General features: G+C 42.8%; 1 protein-coding gene across 1 annotated transcript in view; it reads left to right on the top strand.

The window, feature by feature from the left end:
• Positions 1 to 20,643, top strand: part of LOC130914549 (myomesin-3-like) — a 193,708-nt gene that overhangs the window by 125,740 nt on the left and 47,325 nt on the right. Inside the window, exons 15-18 of the mRNA XM_057833824.1 lie at positions 12,391 to 12,574; positions 14,939 to 15,113; positions 15,189 to 15,310; positions 20,403 to 20,590. Coding sequence (XP_057689807.1) covers positions 12,391 to 12,574; positions 14,939 to 15,113; positions 15,189 to 15,310; positions 20,403 to 20,590 — 669 coding nt within the window. The remainder of the gene's footprint in view (positions 1 to 12,390; positions 12,575 to 14,938; positions 15,114 to 15,188; positions 15,311 to 20,402; positions 20,591 to 20,643) is intronic.

Raw genomic sequence — 20,643 nt, 5'->3', positions numbered from 1 at the left:
AATTTGGTCGGGAGACTCCCGATTTTGACCCCAATGCTCACGCCTCACGATTAGAAAGACAAATCTCCCGATTTTCCAAAAATGTCAATTTTTTTTTTTTTTTTTACGTTTTTGTTTGTCACCGTTTTGTAACGATACCATTCGGCCCGATTCGGAAAGTGACCAACAACGAATAGCCTGGCCGTCTCCGACTTCCCTGCCCTCACTCCCCTTCAGAGCTGGAAAAGCCCAACCAATCATCTGACAGGGAGGGAAGAGGCGAAGCACCACCGACTTCCCAAGATGCTGGCACTAATAAATCGGCTTTTAGACTGGTTCAAGTCTTTATTTTGGAAGGAAGAGATGGAGCTGACCCTGGTCGGCCTCCAGTATTCGGGAAAAACGACGTTCGTCAACGTAATTGCCGTAAGTCTTACCTGCCAGCGATAGCTAACTAGCCTAATGCTAATAGCATTAGAGCTAATGATGGGAGAACGATGAGGAAGAAGTCGCTGCTTTACTCTGTGTTTTCGTGGATCAAACATCATGGAATATTAAACCACTGCGGTCCTACCCCCACAATATATGAATTTAAGTGAGAAAGCATATCGTGACTTACTTGAAGTTTAATCATTTAGATTCGCTATTATGCTAAAGCTAAAGTGTATACTATACACTTTATTACATTATATTATTACTGTGCTGAAACAAAAAATATAAAGTTTCAATTCTAGGTTACAATTCAATTAAAAAACTGCCATGACAAAGATACTTTTAAAAACAAATATGATTAATTTTCTAAATGATGTAATTAATGTTTTTAATCTTGCTGATTTAGTCTGACGAAACCCTAATTGGAGTGATGGTTGATGAGATGAAGAGGCTGCTGAGGAAGCTGATGTCCAAATTTGTGCAAATGGATGTGATCAGGAAAGCTGAGGATATCCTAGATGTTGATTACAGGAACAAGGAGAACTGGCATGACACAGGCAACATAGCAGTATCACATGATGCCAGACAATACATGGAGTTAGTTGAAGACTATCTCTGATGCCACCAAAAAGAGGTTATTTGACAGTGTAGTTAATTTTTACACAAGTGTTGTGACCAAAATGAACTTGAAAAAAAAATGGTTGCATTTTGTCTTAGCGATTGTCGCGCGCGCGCGTCATCGGGGTTGGCAAACAGAAATCTCCCTATTTGCAATTTCTACAACTTAACAGGTATGAACATATTTGTTGGCGCCCCCCCCCCTATTTTCACCACATATATTTAAACACTCACACTGAAAAAGCACGTTATCGCTTTGTAATTTATTACATAAAAAAAGACAACAAACAAGTGCAGGAATTAAAAGAAAAATGCTCTAATAACTACTCAAAAGCACCAATAAAAAAACACTTCATAAACAAATGCATTCAATAAATTGCAATTGTTATTGCAATATAATTAACACCCACCAACACAAACCTATATAAAGACACACAGAACACTTTTAATGCAACTTTTTTTTCACCTTGACCTATAACCTTACTCACCTTGTCTTCACTGATACAAAAGTATCTATTGAGCTTTTATATGACCGTTGTTTTGGAAGGTGCACTTCTTTCCTGGACTTGGTAGGCTTGGACTTGGTGCTGATGTGGATGAGTTCGCTGTAAAAAATGGCCCAAGATGTATAGAGGTGGAAGGAAAATATTTCAGAAGAGCATCTACAAAGAGAAGAAAGTGGAATGTTACATTATATTAGTCAAATACAGTGGGGCAAATAAGTATTTAGTCAACCACTAATTGTGCAAGTTCTCCCACTTGAAAATATTGTAGAGGCCAGTAATTGTCAACATGGTTAGACCTCAACCATGAGAGACAGAATGTGGAAAAAAAAACAGAAAATCACGTTGTTTGATTTTTAAATAATTTATTTGCATATCATGGTGGAAAATAAGTATTTGGTCTATACCAAAAGTTCATCTCGATACTTTGTTATGTACCCTTTGTTGGCAATAACGGAGGCCAAACGTTTCCTTTAACTCTTCACAAGCTTTTCACACTCTGTTGCTTGTATTTTGGCCCATTCCTCCATGCAGATCTCCTCTAGAGCAGTGATGTTTTGGGGCTGTCGTTGGGCAACACGGACTTTCAACTCCCTCCTCAGATTTTCTATGGGGTTGAGACCTGGAGACTAGCTAGGCCACTCCAGGACCTTGAAATGCTTCTTACTAAGCCACTCCATTGTTGCCTGGCTGTGTGTTTGGGATCATTGTCATGCTGAAAGACCCAGCCACGTCCCATCTTCAATGCCCTTGCTGATGGAAGATAATTTTCACTCAAAATCTCTCGATACATGGCCCCATTCATTCTTTCCTTTACACAGATCAGTCGTGCTGGTCCCTTTGCAGAAAAAAAGCCCCAAAGCATGATGTTCTCACCCCCATGCTTCACAGTGGGTATGGTGCAATTCAGTATTCTTTTTCCTCTAAACAAGAGAACCTGTGTTTCTACCAAAAAGTTATATTTTGGTTTCATCTGACCATAACACATTCTCCCAGTCCTCTTCTGGATCATCCAAATGCTCTCTAGCGAACCGCAGACGGGCCTGGACGTGTACTTTCTTCAGCAGGGGGACACGTCTGGCAGTGCAGGATTTGAGTCCCTGGCGGCGCATTATGTTACTAATAGAAGCCTTTGTTAGTGTGGTCCCAGCTCTCTAGGTCCCCCCGTGTGGTTCTGGGATTTTTGCTCCCCGTTCTTGTTATCATTTTGACGCCACGGGGTGAGGAGGGAGTTGAAAGTCCGTGTCGCCCAACAACAGCCCAAAACATCACTGCTCTAGAGGACATCTGCATGGAGGAATGGGCCAAAATACCAGCAACAGTGTGTGAAAAGCTTGTAAAGAGTTACAGAAAACGTTTGGCCTCCGATATTGCCATCAAAGGGTACATAACAAAGTATTGAGATGAAATTTTAGTATACACCAAATACTTATTTTCCACCATGATTTGCAAATAAATTCTTTGAAAATCAAACAATGTGATTTTCTGGGGGTTTTTCACATTCTGTCTCTCATGGTTGAGGTTTACCCATGTTGACAATTACAGGCCTCTCTATTATTTTCAGGAGGGAGAACTTGCACAATTAGTGGTTGACTAAATACTTATTTGCCCCACTGTAGCTGCTGATTGTGAAACCAGCATGACATAATTAAATTTTAAGTAATATATGATAGCAACAAAATAAATAAATAAATAAATTGAATTTTTTTTTCCATGAAGGTGATCACCATTTTTAATGAATTAATGACACATTTAAAAACAAATGTTTGCATTTAAATTAGGGCTGTCAAAATTATCACGTTACGGGCATTAATCAATTTCTTTTAATTAATCATGTTAAAATATTTGACGCAATTAACGCAGATGCCCCGCTCAGACACATTTAAATGACAGGACAGTAAAACACTCACTTGTTGTGTTTTATGGAGTTTTACCGCCCTCTGCTGGCGCTTGGGTGTGACTGATTTTATAGGCTTCAGCACCCATGAGCATTGTGTAAGTAATTATTGATATCAACAATGGCGGGCTACTAGTTTATTTTTTGATTGAAAATTTTACAAATTTTATTAAAATGAAAACATTAAGAGAGGTTTTAATATAAAATTTCTATAACTTGTACTAACATTTTTCTTTTAAGAACGACAAATCTTTCTATACATGGATCGCTTTAACAGAATGTTAATAATGTTAATGCCATCTTGTTGATTTATTGTTATAATAAACAAATACAGTCCTTATGTACCGTATGTTGAATGTATATATCCATCTTGTTTCTTATCTTTCCATTCCAACAATAATTTACGGAAAAATATGTCATATTTTATTGATGGTTTGAATTGCGATTAATTACGATTAATTAATTTTTAAGCTGTAATTAACTCGATTAAAAAATTTAATCGTTTGACAGCCCTAATTTAAATCCATGGCACTTTTAGTCCCCCATACTACAGAATTTTGAAATTATAATTGCATATTTAATGGTGCATTTATTTAATTACCCTTGGCACTTTTAGGCAAGGCAAATTTACTTGAAAAGCACAATTTAACACAAGGTAAAAGTGGTTCACATCACATGAATGTAAGCAAGACAATTTTAGTCCCGCATAGACTTTGTCCAAATTTCTAAAAAATTGGAGGGGAGTAAATTTAACTGTAACAAATCAACAGCTGGCTGAATACTGAAAATATTTCTAAAACAACAGCCTGGCTAATGATACAGTATAATTTTGCTTTAGCACTAAGTCATATAAACTCTAATGTAAATAACCGCTACGTGTACGTGCTTATGCTGTTGAAAAAAATCGTCACAACAAACCTCTGTTTTTCTTCACGTTTATGGTCTCTTCTTTCTTTTTCTTCTGACCCAGAGGGTTTTGCCTTTTCATGAAGTTGACTTTTTACCGTAATGTCGCTCAATTGCAGAGGCTCAAAACAGCATCTTCAGGTAGCTCACTCGTCTGCTGAGTGGTGAGGGAGACTAGGGTCTGTGGTGAAATTATCGCATCACAGGAAAACGTGAAACGGGCAGAAGGCACGCTAGAAAAATGATTTTGTTATTATTTAAAGACTTATTATGAACGGTTTTGTTGTTCTTTTGTTTTATTGTTTTGTTTAATTTTTTTGAATACTGCTATCATCAAATATTATTTGAATATTTTTCTTGACGCCCTTAGGATGCTGCTGCGCCCTTAGGTATGGGTCTGATTCTTGTTTAAAAATAATTCGGTGGGACAGTAACATGTTTATGGTATACGCACACGTTCCTAATCCTGGCACCGAACAAGAAGATCAATGTTGTTTCAACATGGTACGTTTGTTGATTTTGGGAACATGTGGAAAATTAAAAGCACAGGCTCCCTACTACAGCTCTAATCTAACAAGACAGGTGCAAGAGAACACACACATACAAAGACAGGCATGCACATCTGTGATTTCAAGGTTGGGTGCAGTTTAAGGTCAGCGATTCCATCACATCCTCTCTGCAAGGAATCACACCGATTCTTTATTGTCTTTCCCAGAGAATCGTCGAAAGTTCAAACTGATGTTCAAATAAGACGAATCCCCCCACCTTGTGGGCGCCCGCCTATTCTTCTCAGCAATAAAGGCCCCCCAGGCTCCGCAATATCAAGCTGAGACGCCCCAACATTTTCCAGCTCCATCAGGAACATGCCGCAGGATATATAATTTTTATTGGACTGATATTCGTTACCGGGGTAATAAAACTGTCAGAACTGTCAAAGGCGTAGGTGCAATACAAAAGTTTGCTACTTGCAGTCCACTTATTTAATGAAGGCCGCATTTAAATATATTTCTCGCCCTTGAGCAAGCTCTGTATAATCGCCGGTGCCTTTGACAGTCTTTTCGGGCTTTGGTTCTACCTCTGGCAAAGGGTGGTAGGGTGGTGTGAGAAATTGCTTGACTCATGGGCTGCTATTGACTCTACTTTTCAGTATGCTGAAATTGTCTACACCAACTTTTAAACAACCTTATTTGCGTTATATAATGAGTTCAGTTACATGATAATAATCAGGGGTGCACATAAGTGGTCCGCATGCACGCCTGCGTACTGGACGTAGACAAACGCGCTGGCCCTCAACGGCTTCCATACGCTTTTGCGTACCGATGTCTGACCACTGTATTTGCGGCGGACACGAGAAAATATCTTCTCAAAATGTCGAAGAGGCAGGCCCTACTGAGTAGAGGTGTGCAAAATTTCCGATTCTTAGATTATTCGCGATTCGGCCGTGGAAGATTCGAGAACGATTCACAAACATCCAAATTCCGATTGTTGAAATATGCCAAGTAAAGCGCAAGTACAACACACTCAGCGCGCCGCGCGGTCCTCGGGACAGAACGGAGCGGGAGTAGCTAAACATCATGCTTCTCATTAACCGGCCCCTCGGGTAATGCCAACGCTCAACTCACGGCTCTAGCTCAACTCATGCCACGAGATAAAAAAAACACAACAACATACCTGACTGCTGCCGAAAAGCTGCTACAAGTACAGCTACATAATGTTACGGTAGATATCATTTATATAGGACTAGATGCAATATAGACTCGGTAGCGGTAGCAGCACATCTGCAAAAAGCTAGATGCGGGCGTTAGTAAACGGCCGCCATCTTAAAGCAGTAAACTTCCCTGCAATGCTGTTGTAGCGAACCTTCCAAGCAAACCTAATTAACTTTTTATCTAAAATACTCCTAAATCGGTAAAATATTGACTTGAATCTATCTTTAAAATAGTTTTAAAACTTTCACATGTCAAAAGTAGACAAAAGGGAAATTATGGAATAACGGGAGCAATTTTAACAACTTTAACGGTTGATTCACAACATTAAATTAATTGAATGTAGTTTAAAGCTGCTGATACAGAATGGGGACTGGAGTTTTTTTATTTAATGTTATTTTTGTATATTTGTTTACTGCTATATGTTAACTTGATACTGAAATAGTAGTTTGGTTTAGCCTGAGAGTATTTTTGAACAATTTTGGAACTAATGTACAAAACTTTAAAAAAAAAAAAAAAAAAAAAAAGGAGGGGGTGCATCAATAATCGTTTTATAATCGAATCGGAGCCTCTGAATCGTAATCGAATCGTTAGGTGCCCAAAGATTCCCAGCTCTACTACTGAGTAATTATTTCGTGTTCCCCCACACCCGTCAAAAGACAGACAGACGACAGAGACGTCACCGGAGCTACCGGGAAAAAAGGACTTTTGCTGAAAAGTGGCTGCAGGAGGTACCATGTCTAGAAGTAAATGATGCTCGCACGGAAATGCGGTACAAAATGTGCTGTGAGAATCCCAATGTCGCTGATAAGAGCAGTGCATTTTATGTAGGGTCAAAGAATTTCAGCCATCCAAACTTTGAAAAGCACGAAAAAAAAAACAGAGCATGTGGCAATTAAGCAAACTATCGATGTCAAACAGGACCCCACTCGCCCTATGGACAAGTGGCAGAATAAAGGTAATGAAAACAGCACCATGCACTGACAAACGTGTTTTTTTTCGCATTTGACAAAGCTAAACATGCACGTTCAATGAGGTCTTATGAGGAGGACATCACACTTTTGCAAAGGCTTGGAGTTAATGTGAGAGCCGCAAAATGCCCTTTATTTTGGATTGGTGCTTTTATGTTTATTTCTTTACATTTCACTTTAAAGTAATGGCAATTTTGTTGTGCCAGTTGATGTTAATTAAGCATTAATTGTTAATGTAATTAATTAAAGTTAATTGGCTCTAAGTAAAACTTGTCATAATTTTATCGCATCAGGCGGGTCTGCTCTCAAGCTCAATGAGGACCAAGTCACATCTCCAGGTCCTCCTCTGAGAACCTGGGCAAAAAAAATATGTGCACCCCTGATAATAATGATTATGTAATTACACTCACCGGCCACTTTATTAGGTACATCTGTCCAACTGCTCGTTAACACTTAATTTCTAATCAGCCAATCACAACTCAGTGCATTTAGGCATGTAGACATGGTTTAAGACAATCTCCTGCAATTCAAACCGAGCATCAGTATGGGGAAGAAAGGTGATTTGAGTGACTTTGAACGTGGCATGGTTGTTGGTGCCAGAAGGGCTGGTCTGAGTATTTCAGAAACTGCTGATCTACTGGGATTTTCACGCACAATCATCTCTAGGGTTTACAGAGAATGGTCCGAAAAAGAAAAAATATCCAGTGAGCGGCAGTTCTGTGGGCGGAAATGCCTTGTTGATGCCAGAGGTCAGAGGAGAATGGACAGACTGGTTCGAGCTGATAGAAAGGCAACAGTGACTCAAGTAACCACCCATTACAACCAAGGTAGGTAGAAGAGCATCTCTGAACACACAGCATGTCGAACTTTGAGGCAGATGGGCTACAGCAGCAGAAGACCACGCCGGGTGCCACTCCTTTCAGCTAAGAACAGGAAACTGACAATTTGCACAAGCTCTTCGAAATTGGACAATAGAAGATTGGAAAAACGTTGCCTGGTCTGATGAGTCTCGATTTCTGCTGCGACATTCGGATGGTAGGGTCAGAATTTGGCGTCAACAACATGAAAGCATGGATCAATCCTGCCTTGTATCAACGGTTCAGGCTGGTGGTGGTGGTGTAATGGTGTGGGGAATATTTTCTTGGCACTCTTTGGGCCCCTTGTTACCAATTGAGCATCGTTAGAACGTCCATCCCTTTATGGCCACAATGTACCCAACTTCTGATGGCTACTTTCAGCAGGATAATGCGCCATGTCATAAAGCTGGAATCATCTCAGACTGGTTTCTTGAACATGACAATGAGTTCACTGTACTCAAATGGCCTCCACAGTCACCAGATCTCAATCCAATAGAGCATCTTTGGGATGTGGTGGAACGGGAGATTCGCATCATGGATGTGCAGCCAACAAATCTGCACCAACTGTGTGATGCCATCATGTCAATATGGACCAAACTCTCTGAGGAATGCTTCCAGCACCTTGTTGAATCAATGCCACGAAGAATTGAGGCAGTTCTGAAGGCAAAAGGGGGTCCAACCCGTTACTAGCATGGTGTACCTAATAAAGTGGCCAGTGAGTGTACTGTATATAATAATAATAATAATGTCGTTTTTTTTCCCCTTCAAATGCACGTTTAGTTGGCTGATGACTTGACTCCCCCCTCCCACCACCACCAGCCCCACACAGACGCACACGCACCCAGCCTTAGGTCGATGGTTGGAATCCGGCTCGAAGGACCAATTAAATGTCAAGTTCAAATACATATTCTTAGGATGACATTTATAAACTTATCCAAAACAAGGAGAGAAGGCACTCACTTTTGAGAAACTTGCGAGGAGAATGGGAGGGAACTATACAATGCAAAAATCGTTCTAAACCTACCCCTCCTGTGACCTTTCTTTTTATTTGGGTTGGCCCTAGCAACAGGTGGGTGTCTTGCCCTTAAAGGGAATTAGGGAAGAAATCCAGCAACACCCCTTGAACTTTTTTGACTGTGAGTAGGAAGGTGGATTTAGACACATGTGTCAAAACATTTCTTGTAACAATATGCATTTGGCAACGAATAAAATGTGACGGTTTAATTTGAATGCGCATCTTTCGTGGCACGCAAGACCCACTTAGAGTGTTTGTTGCCAAAAACCTCAATCTTGGTCTCATCTGACCAAAGCTCACGGTCCCAACTGGGACGAAAGATGCACATGCTGAAAAGCACCTCATACCCACTGCGAAGTATGGGGGTGGGTCAGTGATGCTGTGGGGCTGTTTTGCTTCCAAAGGCCCTGGGAACCTTGTTAGGGTGCATGGCATCATGAATGCTTTGAAATACCAGGACATTTTAAATCAAAATCTGTTGCCCTCTGCCCGAAAGCTGAAGATGGGTCGTCACTGGGTCTTTCAGCAAGACAATGACCCTAAACATGTGGCCAAATCTACACAGAAATGGTTCACCAGACACAAAATCAAGCTCCTCCCATGGCCATCTCAGTCCCCAGACCTTGTTTTGTTGGCAAAAGGGGGTTGTACAAAGTGTTAACACCAGGGGTGCTAATAATTGTGACACACATTATTTGATGTCAAATATTTTTTTCTTTATGTGGGATTTTTTTCCCCACTGAATGAATGCACTTGTATTGAAGGTTGGATTTTTCTCTTTTTTTCCATTAAGGTCCCATATTATTCGAATAATATATATATATATTACAAGCTAAAAAACACGTCTTTTTCAGGGGTGGCAATAATTATGGAGGGCACTTTATATCGTCCCTACCAATGTTGAGACCAAACCTACGCCCTTGTTGTCGATACATGTGTCAGGAAATCATTTACAGTATCATTTATCATCAATTTATTACTAGTAGACGTCCAATTCATTTGAACTGGGAGAGTGCCATTCCTCCCACTTCAAACGGATTGGACATCAATTCTGGGGCATTTCAGGTCATTTGATGATTTTTTTGTGTCACTTCCTGTTGATTTTGGGGCATGTATGATTCACTTCCTGTTGATTTTGGGTTACAGAACAGGAAATGACCCGGGATTCCCCTCAAATTAATAGGCAGAGTCTCAAACTCAACTCAGTTAAATTTTAAATGAACAGAAAGAGACCTTTAAATGCCCGGGAAATCTGAAAAAACGGCTGCGAATGCTCTGGTAAGGCAAGGCAAGGCAAATTTATTTATATAGCGCAATTCAACACAAAGTGCTTTACATCGCATGAAGATCATAAAAATCACATTTAAATCAATACAACGTTTCGAACGTGGTTTCGAATGAATCAAAGTTTATTCGCCCGTCCCAGTCTAAATGGATTGGGAGTCTAATGTCGTCAATGGCAGCCATGTATTTAACAAAGACAATCAGCAATTGTACAATTTTTAGGTGAATAACGTCTCTAAACGATCAATCCGTTCTCAAAAATATTGTCAATTAATTTGGTAATTCCTTCAATGAGTCTTAAAGAGCATACAACAGGAGAAAAAAAAGTCTTAAATAGCATTATTATGTGAATTAGAATCATATTTTGAGACGATTCGACTCTATGCAACAATTTAGCAAAGCGCAGATGACGAGAAATTAGTCTTTTAATCTGCCGGTTAGCCACGCCTACCATTATAGGGCTCTAGCATTCCCAACAGGTGGATGACGTCAGCGGGAGACTGGGCTCATCGGTTTTACTATTCAGCCCACTGAGGTGGAATTATTCAGAACGAGGAAAACGCGACGAAGAGAGCTGCAAAATGTCATTGTTTCAGTCTCTCTACTCGAATATTTTTACAGGATATTGTTTTTATCCAAGTATTTTTCCCCAATTGCTAAATAAATGGCTTGAGAAGGACCAGTCAGCCGGTCAAGGGGGAACTATTCAGAACGAGGAAATCGAGACGAAGAGAGATGCAAAATGTCATTGTTTCTGTCTCTTCAATATTTTTACAGGATATTCTTTTTATCCAAGTATTTTCCCCAATTGCTAAATAAATGGCATGGTCATGACAAATAACAGTCTTGGCTAAATGGAATATGAAATAATAAAAATGCACTTATTCAGGACGACATGGACAAATTACTCCATAATGGTCAAAACTGTCGACTTCACCTTTACTGTCGCACAACCGAACGATATTTTATGCCACCTAAATCGGATATATGTCATTTCCCTTCCCTGACTTCGGAAAATGTAAACAAACCAAGACGCGTGACAGTTAGCCGACATGCTAACACGAACAGAATGATGTTTCAAAGTCTTTGAAGCGGAAAATCACACATAACTAGCCCGGATTATTTGACATGACGACTGGGTTGTCGATTGTCTTCGCGGATCGGCAAACCACCCGGCGGAGAGCAATGTACAGCTCGTTCCCCGGACGAGGGCGGCTGCAGTTGTTGTGCAGCTAACGTGCAGCTAATGTGCATGAGGAGAGCTTTTTACATGCCTATCAGCGATCAAACGTAAGTAGTCCTTTACTTTAAGACGGTTTGTAGTGTTTACTTTGTAATTGCTGTATTCGTATTTGACATAATACAAAATAAGATGTTTACTCACTTCCTCGTAAGTCCAATGGTCACACTGTAGTAGGGCTTGTTTTGGCCAATATCCACGGTGAAAGGGAACCTTTTGAAAATCCAAAAAGGCGCACACGCCTGTCCTACATACAGTAAGATTTTTCTTTGGCTGGCGTGATGCGAAAAATAAACATATTAATCCGCAAAATCAGCTGAATCCTTAGTTCTCATACACAGCAGTACGGCTATATAGTGAAGAGGACGCCTTCATCCGTACACGTCACAGCGCCCTCCTCCTCAATGCAAGACCGAAGCCAGAAGTCACTCATTTTCATGGCGCGGGATTCAAAAAAACTAAATAAATATAGTGATCGCTTCCACACACATCCAAGCGGTCCATATCATTCAGGAACATAAAATACTGCGTGTATTATGAAATAAACATGCTTTTTCGTGTCACATGCACTTTAATGTTGCTGTAATACACATTTAATCTTTCGTTGTTTGACGTTTGTAGACTTTGAATGGGGGAAAAAAATCTTACAGCATATTTCAAGAACGAATACAGACATACCTTATCGGAAAAATTACTGTTACCAATTATTTTACGTTTACGTGCTTGAATTGCTACGTAGCCATTTTAATCTCATCTCAGTTTCTAGCCTACCTGCAGGTGACATTTTCTATTCCTGCCGAAGTGTGAAGTACTTCCCTGTAGATAACGACTCAATCATCAATGAGTGCACTCTTGGATGGAGTTATAATGCATTGGCAGCTCACTCGCCCGCCTATTGAATCGTCCGACACTTTAAGAAGCTGCTGAACAAAAATGAAGACTCTTTGGAAATCGTCTAACTCACATTTTGGCCTGTGTTTAGTCACAGGAAGGGAAGAGCAGCTGGGAAATGGCTAGCCTGGATGCAGTGGTCAACTCTCCTAGGTTTCCTGTTTTTGACCTGGTCAAGGGAATGCAATACCGCTTCCGAGTGCGCTCCGTCAACAAGTACGGGGTCAGTGAGCCGTCAGAGCCGAGCGACCTGATCTGCTTGGGAAAACCGCAAAGTAAGAACCTATTCGTGTGAGTACAAGTTTACGAACTATTCCACAAAGCAAGGCTGTGGGTGCAGGTTTTTGTTCCAACTGGTCCAGCACAGACAATTTAGCCAATGAGGCTAAAGCACTCCAATCAACTGATTACAATTGTAAGGCCTTGTTCAGACTGGCAACCAAAATCTGATTTTTAAAACAATATCATAACCTTTTGAGATGCAAAGTATCACGAACTATCACCAATTCCATATTTTGTCACACCCCTTGTCCGGACCATGGTGCATTCGCTTTCACACCTACAGTGGGGCAAATAAGTATTTAGTCAACCACCAATTGTTTAGTTCTCCTACTTGAAAAGATTAGAGAGGCCTGTAATTGTCAACATGGGTAAACCTCAACCATGAGAGACAGAATGTGGGGAAAAAAAACTGAAAATCACATTGTTTGATTTTTAAAGAATTTATTTCCAAATTAGAGTGGAAAAAAAGTATTTGGTCACCTACAAACAAGCAAGATCTCTGGCTGTCAAAGAGGTCGAACTTCTTCTAACGAGGTCTAACGAGGCGCCACTCGTTACCTGTATTAATGGCACCTGTTTTAACTCATTATCGGTATAAAAGACACCTGTCCACAACCTCAGTCAGTCATACTCCAAACTCCACTATGGCCAAGACCAAAGAGCTGTTGAAGGACACCAGAGACAAAATTGTAGACCTGCACCAGGCTGGGAATACTGAATCTGCAATAGGTAAAACGCTTGGTGTAAAGAAATCAACTGTGGGAGCAATTATTAGAAAATAGAAGACATACAAGACCACTGATAATCTCCCTCGATCTGGGGCTCCATGCAAGATCTCACCTCGTGGCTTCAAAATGATATCAACAACGGTGAGCTAAAAATCCCAGACCACGCAGGGGGACCTAGTGAATGACCTACAGAGAGCTGGGACCACAGTAACAAACGCTACTATCAGTAACACAATGCTCCGCCAGGGACTCAAATCCTGCACTGCCAGACGTGTCCCCCTGCTGAAGAAAGTACACGTCCAAGCCCATCTGCGGTTCGCTAGAGAGCATTTGGATGATCCAGAAGATGACTGGGAGAATGTGTTATGGTCAGATGAAACCAAAATAGAACTTTTTGGTAGAAACACAGGTTCTCGTGTGTGGAGGAGAAAAAATACTGAATGGCACCATACCCACTGTGAAGCATGGGGGTGGAAACATCATGCTTTGGGGCTGTTTTTCTGCAAAGGGACCAGGACGACTGATCTGTGTAAAGGAAAGAATGAATGGGGCCATGTATTAAGAGATTTTGAGCGAAAATCTCCTTCAATCAGCAAGGGCATTGAAGATGAGACGTGGCTGGGTCTTTCAGCATGACAATGATCTCAAACACACAGCCAGGGCAACAAAGGAGTGGCTTCGTAAGAAGCATTTCAAGGTCCTGGAGTGGCCTAGCCAGTCTCCAGGTCTCAACCCCATAGAAAATCTGTGGAGGGGGTTGAAAGTCCGTGTTGCCCAACGACAGCCCCAAACCATCACTGCTCTAGAGGAGATCTGCATGGAGAAATGGGCCAAAATACCAGCAACAGTGTGTGAAAAGATTGTGAAGAGTTACAGAAAACGTTTGGCCTCCGTTATTGCCAACAAAGGGTACATAACAAAGTATTAAGATCAACTTTTGGTATTGACCAAACACTTATTTTCCACCATGATTTGCAAATAAGTTCTTTTTAAAAAATCAAACAATGTGATTTTCTGGGGGGTTTTCCACATTCTGTCTCTCATGGTTGAAGTTTACCCATGTTGACCACCAAGGTCCGGCGAGGTCTCACACTGACTGTTTGGTCCCTACCAGAGTTCGCTAGTTTGTCTTTTACACCAGCCCAAAAGGCGCACACCACAAACGTTTTGGGTTTGGTCCGGACCAAACAGGTCAGGTGTGAATACATCCTTAGACACCAGAAACAGTCCTCTTGATCCTTTAGAGCAGGGGACTCCAAACCGCTCCTCAAGGGCCGCTGTAGGTACTGGTTTTTGTTCCAACCGATCGGGTACAGACAGTTTAACCAATGAGGTTTCTTCTACAACAAGCAGAACCTGACTGCAATCAACTGATTGCACCAGATTGGTGTAAAGGTGTCGTCTTGTTTTGTTGGAATGAAATCCTGCGCCCATTGCGGCTCTATGTGGAATAGTTTGGAGACCACTGCTTCATTAGCAATAAAACCTGCAACCATTACGGCCTTTTCTGGAATTGATGACGATACGACCATACAACCATACCAGATTTGATGGCTCTGCAATGTAACAATAAAGTTATTATCTCCTTACCAACCATTCAGCTAGTAGATATCTGTGTTTTTAATCGAGGTGTCCCTGCCCCACCTTCCAACATAATGGTCTTCCGAGACACAGACACCTCTGTGTTGCTTAAGTGGCAGGAGCCCAAAAACAAGGAGGGCATTCTGGGATATTACCTCTACTGCAGCGAAAAGGGCAAACAGGAGTGGAAGGTCATCAACAACAAACCCGTTACCAACCCCAGGTGACCGAGGACACAAAAGGATTTTCTCCTTACTTAGGCATATTTTGAATAGATTCATGCTTTTGTCCTCTTCAGGTTTACAGTCCACGGCCTCCAGACTCGTAAAGAATACGTGTTCAGGGTGAAGTCGGTGAGTGGAGCAGGGAACAGCGCCTACTCGGTGGAGTCGGAACCCATCCTGGTTAAAGCTGCCATTCGTAAGTGTATTACTGATCTATTCATTTAACCTCATAGCCAAACGCTGCGCGTTCATGTTGTTGTAACCACTGACTCCAAGAACACTAACTTCGATAATCTGAAGAAAAGCTCTTACAACGACTTTTCAAAAGGTTGACAATTTAATCCAAGTCGAGGACAGTCAACAATAACAAGAACAACTGTCAGGCAAACCTAGGGAGAAAAATAGGCTTAGCAGCCTAGGGTCCTATGCCCCCAGGCATCCAGAGAAGTGATGACTCCTGACGGAAAAGTTCAGTCTTTTTGAAGGTGCCGGGACGCAGGGAGTCTGATTGGATGGGCTGTCCGGGCATTTACAAGGGTTATCATCAGTCTTGAATTGGACAAAAGAAGTCGTGGTCATTGTTGTCTGGGTGACACTGATTATCTTCTTTCAGTGTCAGCTGGGAGCGAGCTGACTCGGTGCACGACGTCAGCTTAGAATGTTCTGTCCGTCCGTTATCAAATGGCGAAGGTGTGATGTGGTTCGTCAACCCCTTAAGGGGGGGCAGAAAGGAAGGAAGCAGACAGAAGAGGAGAATAACAAACAACAATAACAAGCGCCTATGCTAGCTTTAAACATAGTGGTGCTATCCTTAGCTAATTATATTTACCCGTGAACAACGTGGAGGGCCTGATAACCGAGGAGAAAGAGGTTGGAGGGTGACAGGAGACATGATTAGGCGGGGTGGAGTGTACTCAATTCCAGCGATGTGAGGTAGTGAACCTAGTATTATGTAAAACAACTTAAGTGTTGGTGTGTTGACATCCTATTTTATGCTACCTAATCACTATTCTGGCACCGACAATCTCTCTACCTGAGTGTGCCTACTTGCACTCAGTCATGTGTGAACCTACTCAGACGTGTGATAGTCCCCCAGGGCCACGGTACCTCTCGAGCCAATCGGGGGAGTGAGCCAGCGCGGCCCATCTGTCTTCCTGCAGCTCTGGCAAAAAGGCCACCGCCATCCCTCCGGCAACCAGGGTGGTCCCTTGGACCATCCACGCCCCCATTAAGCTTCCTTTAGGTAAGGGATGAGGTGAGGCGCCACCGCACCCCACACCTGACCCACCACCTTCCACCCACCTGACCCACCAGCCACCACCGCAACTGACACAGCACACCACGGCACCCCCTTGGCAGGAGAGGATCCCCACCCAGAGGGGGCGACACCCTCCGATCCACCGACACTCAGTTGGCGACCCGTGCCAGGGCCCAAGGAGGATACCCGGGTAGAAAAGAGAGAGAAAGGCGGAAGCAGGAGAGTGCTGAGAAGCCACGGCGAGGTGGGACCGGAGCCCTAAAGCCTGAGTTATACTCCCGCGTTGCGGTGACGGCGCAGCGACTACGGCGTCATTCAACATTCGATAGTTCGGCGGTGAGGGAACGCGTTGCTCTGTAATTCACCGCCAAGCCACTAGAGGGGTGTGGCGTTATGTTTGTACGGTTTTGGGGCATGCTTGTTGACTTCCGCTAGTCTAGTTAACAGAGAAAAAATAAACAATGCAAGATGGAACTCTTGAAAGTAAATATTCTACTCATCAACACTGAATAAATATTGAACATACAAATGTTGAGGGGCAGGCGACACAGAAGACTGTTTCGAGGCGGTCTGGCCGACTTTTGATACCGCACAGAGAGTTTTAGACTCGGGTGGAGAGAGCTAGCTGTGGCGGCTAGCTTCAAACTGGCGTCGAGCACTGCATTCAAGGTCTGCAAAGCCCTCCAGCCCGATTTGTTTGCCGTGTCCTACAACCAGCCAGTGGGAAGCCATAGCAGATTTCTGGCATCTATGGAACTTCCCAAACTGCGTTGGGAGCCTTCACTTTAACGTTATCATAAAAAGCACCGAGGCACTCTATGATGTATTGTGTGTGAACTGTCTGTTATTGAAAATTAAAGATCAAAACAACTCTTTTGACACCAAATCTGTGCTTTATTCTTCATGTACTTGAAGTGTGACACTTAAATAAGTCACAAACTCACAGCAAACATATGTACACAATAAATGATGAAGTGCACCAACCAAATATACGGCATAAAGTGATAAAAAGTTTTTGGCCGACTGGGTCACCGCTTCGTGTGGCCACTCGATTCCGAACACACACGTCTCGGTGGTTTTTCCATTTTTATTATTTTTTTCAATCGCCGACCTTGCCATTTGGCAATCACAATAATGTCTTGACGAGACTTGCTCTTCGATGATACTCCCGTCGGCTTGGTCCATTTTTGCGTGTAGAAAATAATGTTTAATTCTATTCTACAATGGCGGTGATTTCGCGCTGAACCGGAAACAACAGTCTGAGCAGACCAATCACAGTCCGTTTCTGCCACATCATACGCGTCTATGCGACGCGAAGGTTAGAAAATTCGAGAGGAGCGCATCAGGCTACGGCGCAGGGTCGTAACTCGGGTCTTCCTTGACGGCGCAGGTCTGACGCGGAAATATAACTCGGCCTTAACTCCCCTGACCCCCGCAACCGGCAGCCCAGGCATCGAGGAACCCCGCCCCGGGAGTCACGCCGTACAGATAGGTTTCGGACCCACCTACCCCCCTATTACTGTGGCTGCCAAGTCCCTGACTTGCAGCCATTACCCAGCACTGTGATGGGATTGTTCGGGGAGGGTAGTGCAGTCTATGCATTAAAATAAGAGAGCCCGGCAGTGAGGGCAGTGGGCCCGCCGCGTGGAAGTTCTTCCCAGCCTCTTGTCATAGCTTCCCCGTGGAGAAATGCTGCGCAGACGCCGCCCCAAGGCCCTGGCACTGCCCCAGCCAATCGGGGGGCTCCAGCAAAGTGGTCACCATAATCCCCTCGAGACCCAGGGCAGTCCCCCGGACCATCTGTGCCCCTATTAACCAGCCCTCGTGGAAAGGACAAGGGGATGGGCCACCACCCTGACCCCTGAAAACCGCCGCAACCACTAGGCCCAGGGCAGGAAAGGATCCCCACCTGGAGGGAGCCGGGGGATCCGCGCCGGGGCTCAAGGAGCACGCCTGGGTAGAAAAGAGAAATTTATTTCTTGATTTATATTTTAAACATTTTGATTTTTAAAAAAATACATGGAGAAAAAAAACTGTAAACATTCTTTCATACAGTAATTGCATCAGAATACCGTAATTGTTTGTGGCAGCCCTAATGGACTAACCAACTAATTTACTGACGAGACAGTTGGCTGATGAATCCAACAAAGCACTGCCAACTACAACCAGAGTATCTCACTAGGGGCCGTTTCCACTGGGTGCATAACGACTCAACAAGTTAAAATGATACCTGCATGCATCAGGATTTTTGGCAGATGATGATATACCTTGTAAAGGGATCCTCTATTTTTAAGACAAGTAATTCTTAAAAGATAAATGTTTGTATGAGTTATAATAATTTTAAATCAAAACCCCTCTTGATGTTTTTGTTTTAATAAAGTTTGTAAAATTATTTTAAGTCATAGGTCGCCATTCTTGTTACGTCGCAGTGCGTGACCTCACCGGGCCCGTTGCCGAAATTCCAGCGTGTCACTCGTTAGCTTTCCCAACATGTCGTCGTTTCAACCCTTCCTATTTGAACCAGATCTGAAAAGTGAAGAGCTGGACAGCACTGTCGGTCGTTCACAAGACGAGCTTCAAGGAAAAATGCGTGCAGCAAATACTTGATGAGACAAAAGTTGGGCAAAACTGGTGATGCATTCACTGCTACTGCTAGTGAGTCTCAATGGCAACAGAGCGAGAGAGTGCTGTTGGGAAATCCGGTTGGGAGCGAGAGTGTACGCTGTTGGGAACTCGGGTTTTATTAGCAGATATTCAAGGTAAGCATATTGCGTTTTCAAACTTATCCCAATATAATTATGTAGATTGTTAGCATCCAGAGCTGTTGTGTGCTTTACATACAGTACAGGCCAAAGAGCACACCTTGTGTAATCCATGTCTTGTACATTTTAACGCGTGGTAGTTAGGATACGTGTACCAAAAAGGGGAGAAGCTTCCACTAATGCACATTTATTCAAAAAAATATATTTCCACCTTGACCACTCTTCACTCGGGAGCTCAGCAGTATGCAAACACGCGTTCCCTGACGAACTCCAACATTGTTGTAAGGTCCACGTCAGAGTCACTGTCGTCACTGTAGCGTGCCATAGTGCTTTAATTATTTAGTATGATTTGGGTAAAACTCCCACGAAGAATAGTCAACAAAAAAGATAGCAATAGTAATCCAAATCCGCGTTTTTTTCACTCGATGATCCAGGAATTAGACCGATCCCATGGCAATGTTGGAGAAGCAATCAGGTCGTCGATTCCACAAAATAGACTGGTCCGAAAAGCCGCTGTGGGACCGACGAATCAAAAAAATGGACACATCTGGATTTCGAAACCAATATTGCAGACGCGGTGGGACCGTCGGATCCAGAAAATAGACGGATCCCTTACTTGACTGAGGATCCAGGAAAAATATTCTTGCGCCAGTTGTAACTCGTGGTGGGTAGGATACGTGCATACAGGGACCAAAAAGGGGAAGAAGCCTCCAGTTATGCACATTCATTCACTAAAAATAATAATTACACCTTGACCACTCACTTCACTCCCCTTGTTTCCATTTGACTGGAAATTGCATCCAAAAGCATCACATCGTGGCATTTTACTTCGCGAGTTTAGGCAGCGATAAGCAATTGTTGAACACGCTACACATTTGGAAAGATCCCAATTACGTCATCACTGCGAGCCTGCAAACCCTGGCGCCAACTAACGGTCAAAATATGTAGTAAATATTATAAAATATTGCCATTGATTTAACATTTTATGTGTTTCTAACAACATATTTTAGTACAAGAGAACAATTGTAGTTTATTAGAGCCTACATGTATTTAAGTTAGAGGATCACTTTAAAAAGCTGCGGGGACTTTCTAATGACCCAGTGTCAAACAATGTGACTCATTTTCATGCCATTCGCTCCTTTGTTAGTGAGCCTTTGCATGAAGATGAATTCAACGTGAACATATCTTTATTTGAATGCCGGTTGTAGGTTTTAAGAACGCGGCTTCCCTGCTGTGATTTTCCATCTTCTGTATTTCCTCTACCCTAGGTGTCCCCTCGGCTCCTTCGGCCATCGCTTTGTTGATGTGCACAGGCTCGGAGATGGTTTTGGGTTGGAGGCGGCCTCGGTTTGACGGCGGCGACCCTGTGCGGGGTTACTACCTGGACAGGCGGGAGGCGGGCACTGAAATGTGGCGGGAGGTCAACGTGAAGGCGTATAGAGAGAGGCGAGCCACGGTCAGTGAAGTTGGCAATGAATTCTGAATAGGTTCTATGAAAAAAAAACAAAT

This window comes from Corythoichthys intestinalis, chromosome 4 (genome assembly GCF_030265065.1).
Source record: "Corythoichthys intestinalis isolate RoL2023-P3 chromosome 4, ASM3026506v1, whole genome shotgun sequence".
In the NCBI taxonomy this organism is placed as follows: domain Eukaryota; kingdom Metazoa; phylum Chordata; class Actinopteri; order Syngnathiformes; family Syngnathidae; genus Corythoichthys; species Corythoichthys intestinalis.
The sequence above is the reverse complement of the archived record's forward strand: the minus strand, read 5'-3'. Positions and strand labels throughout refer to the sequence as shown.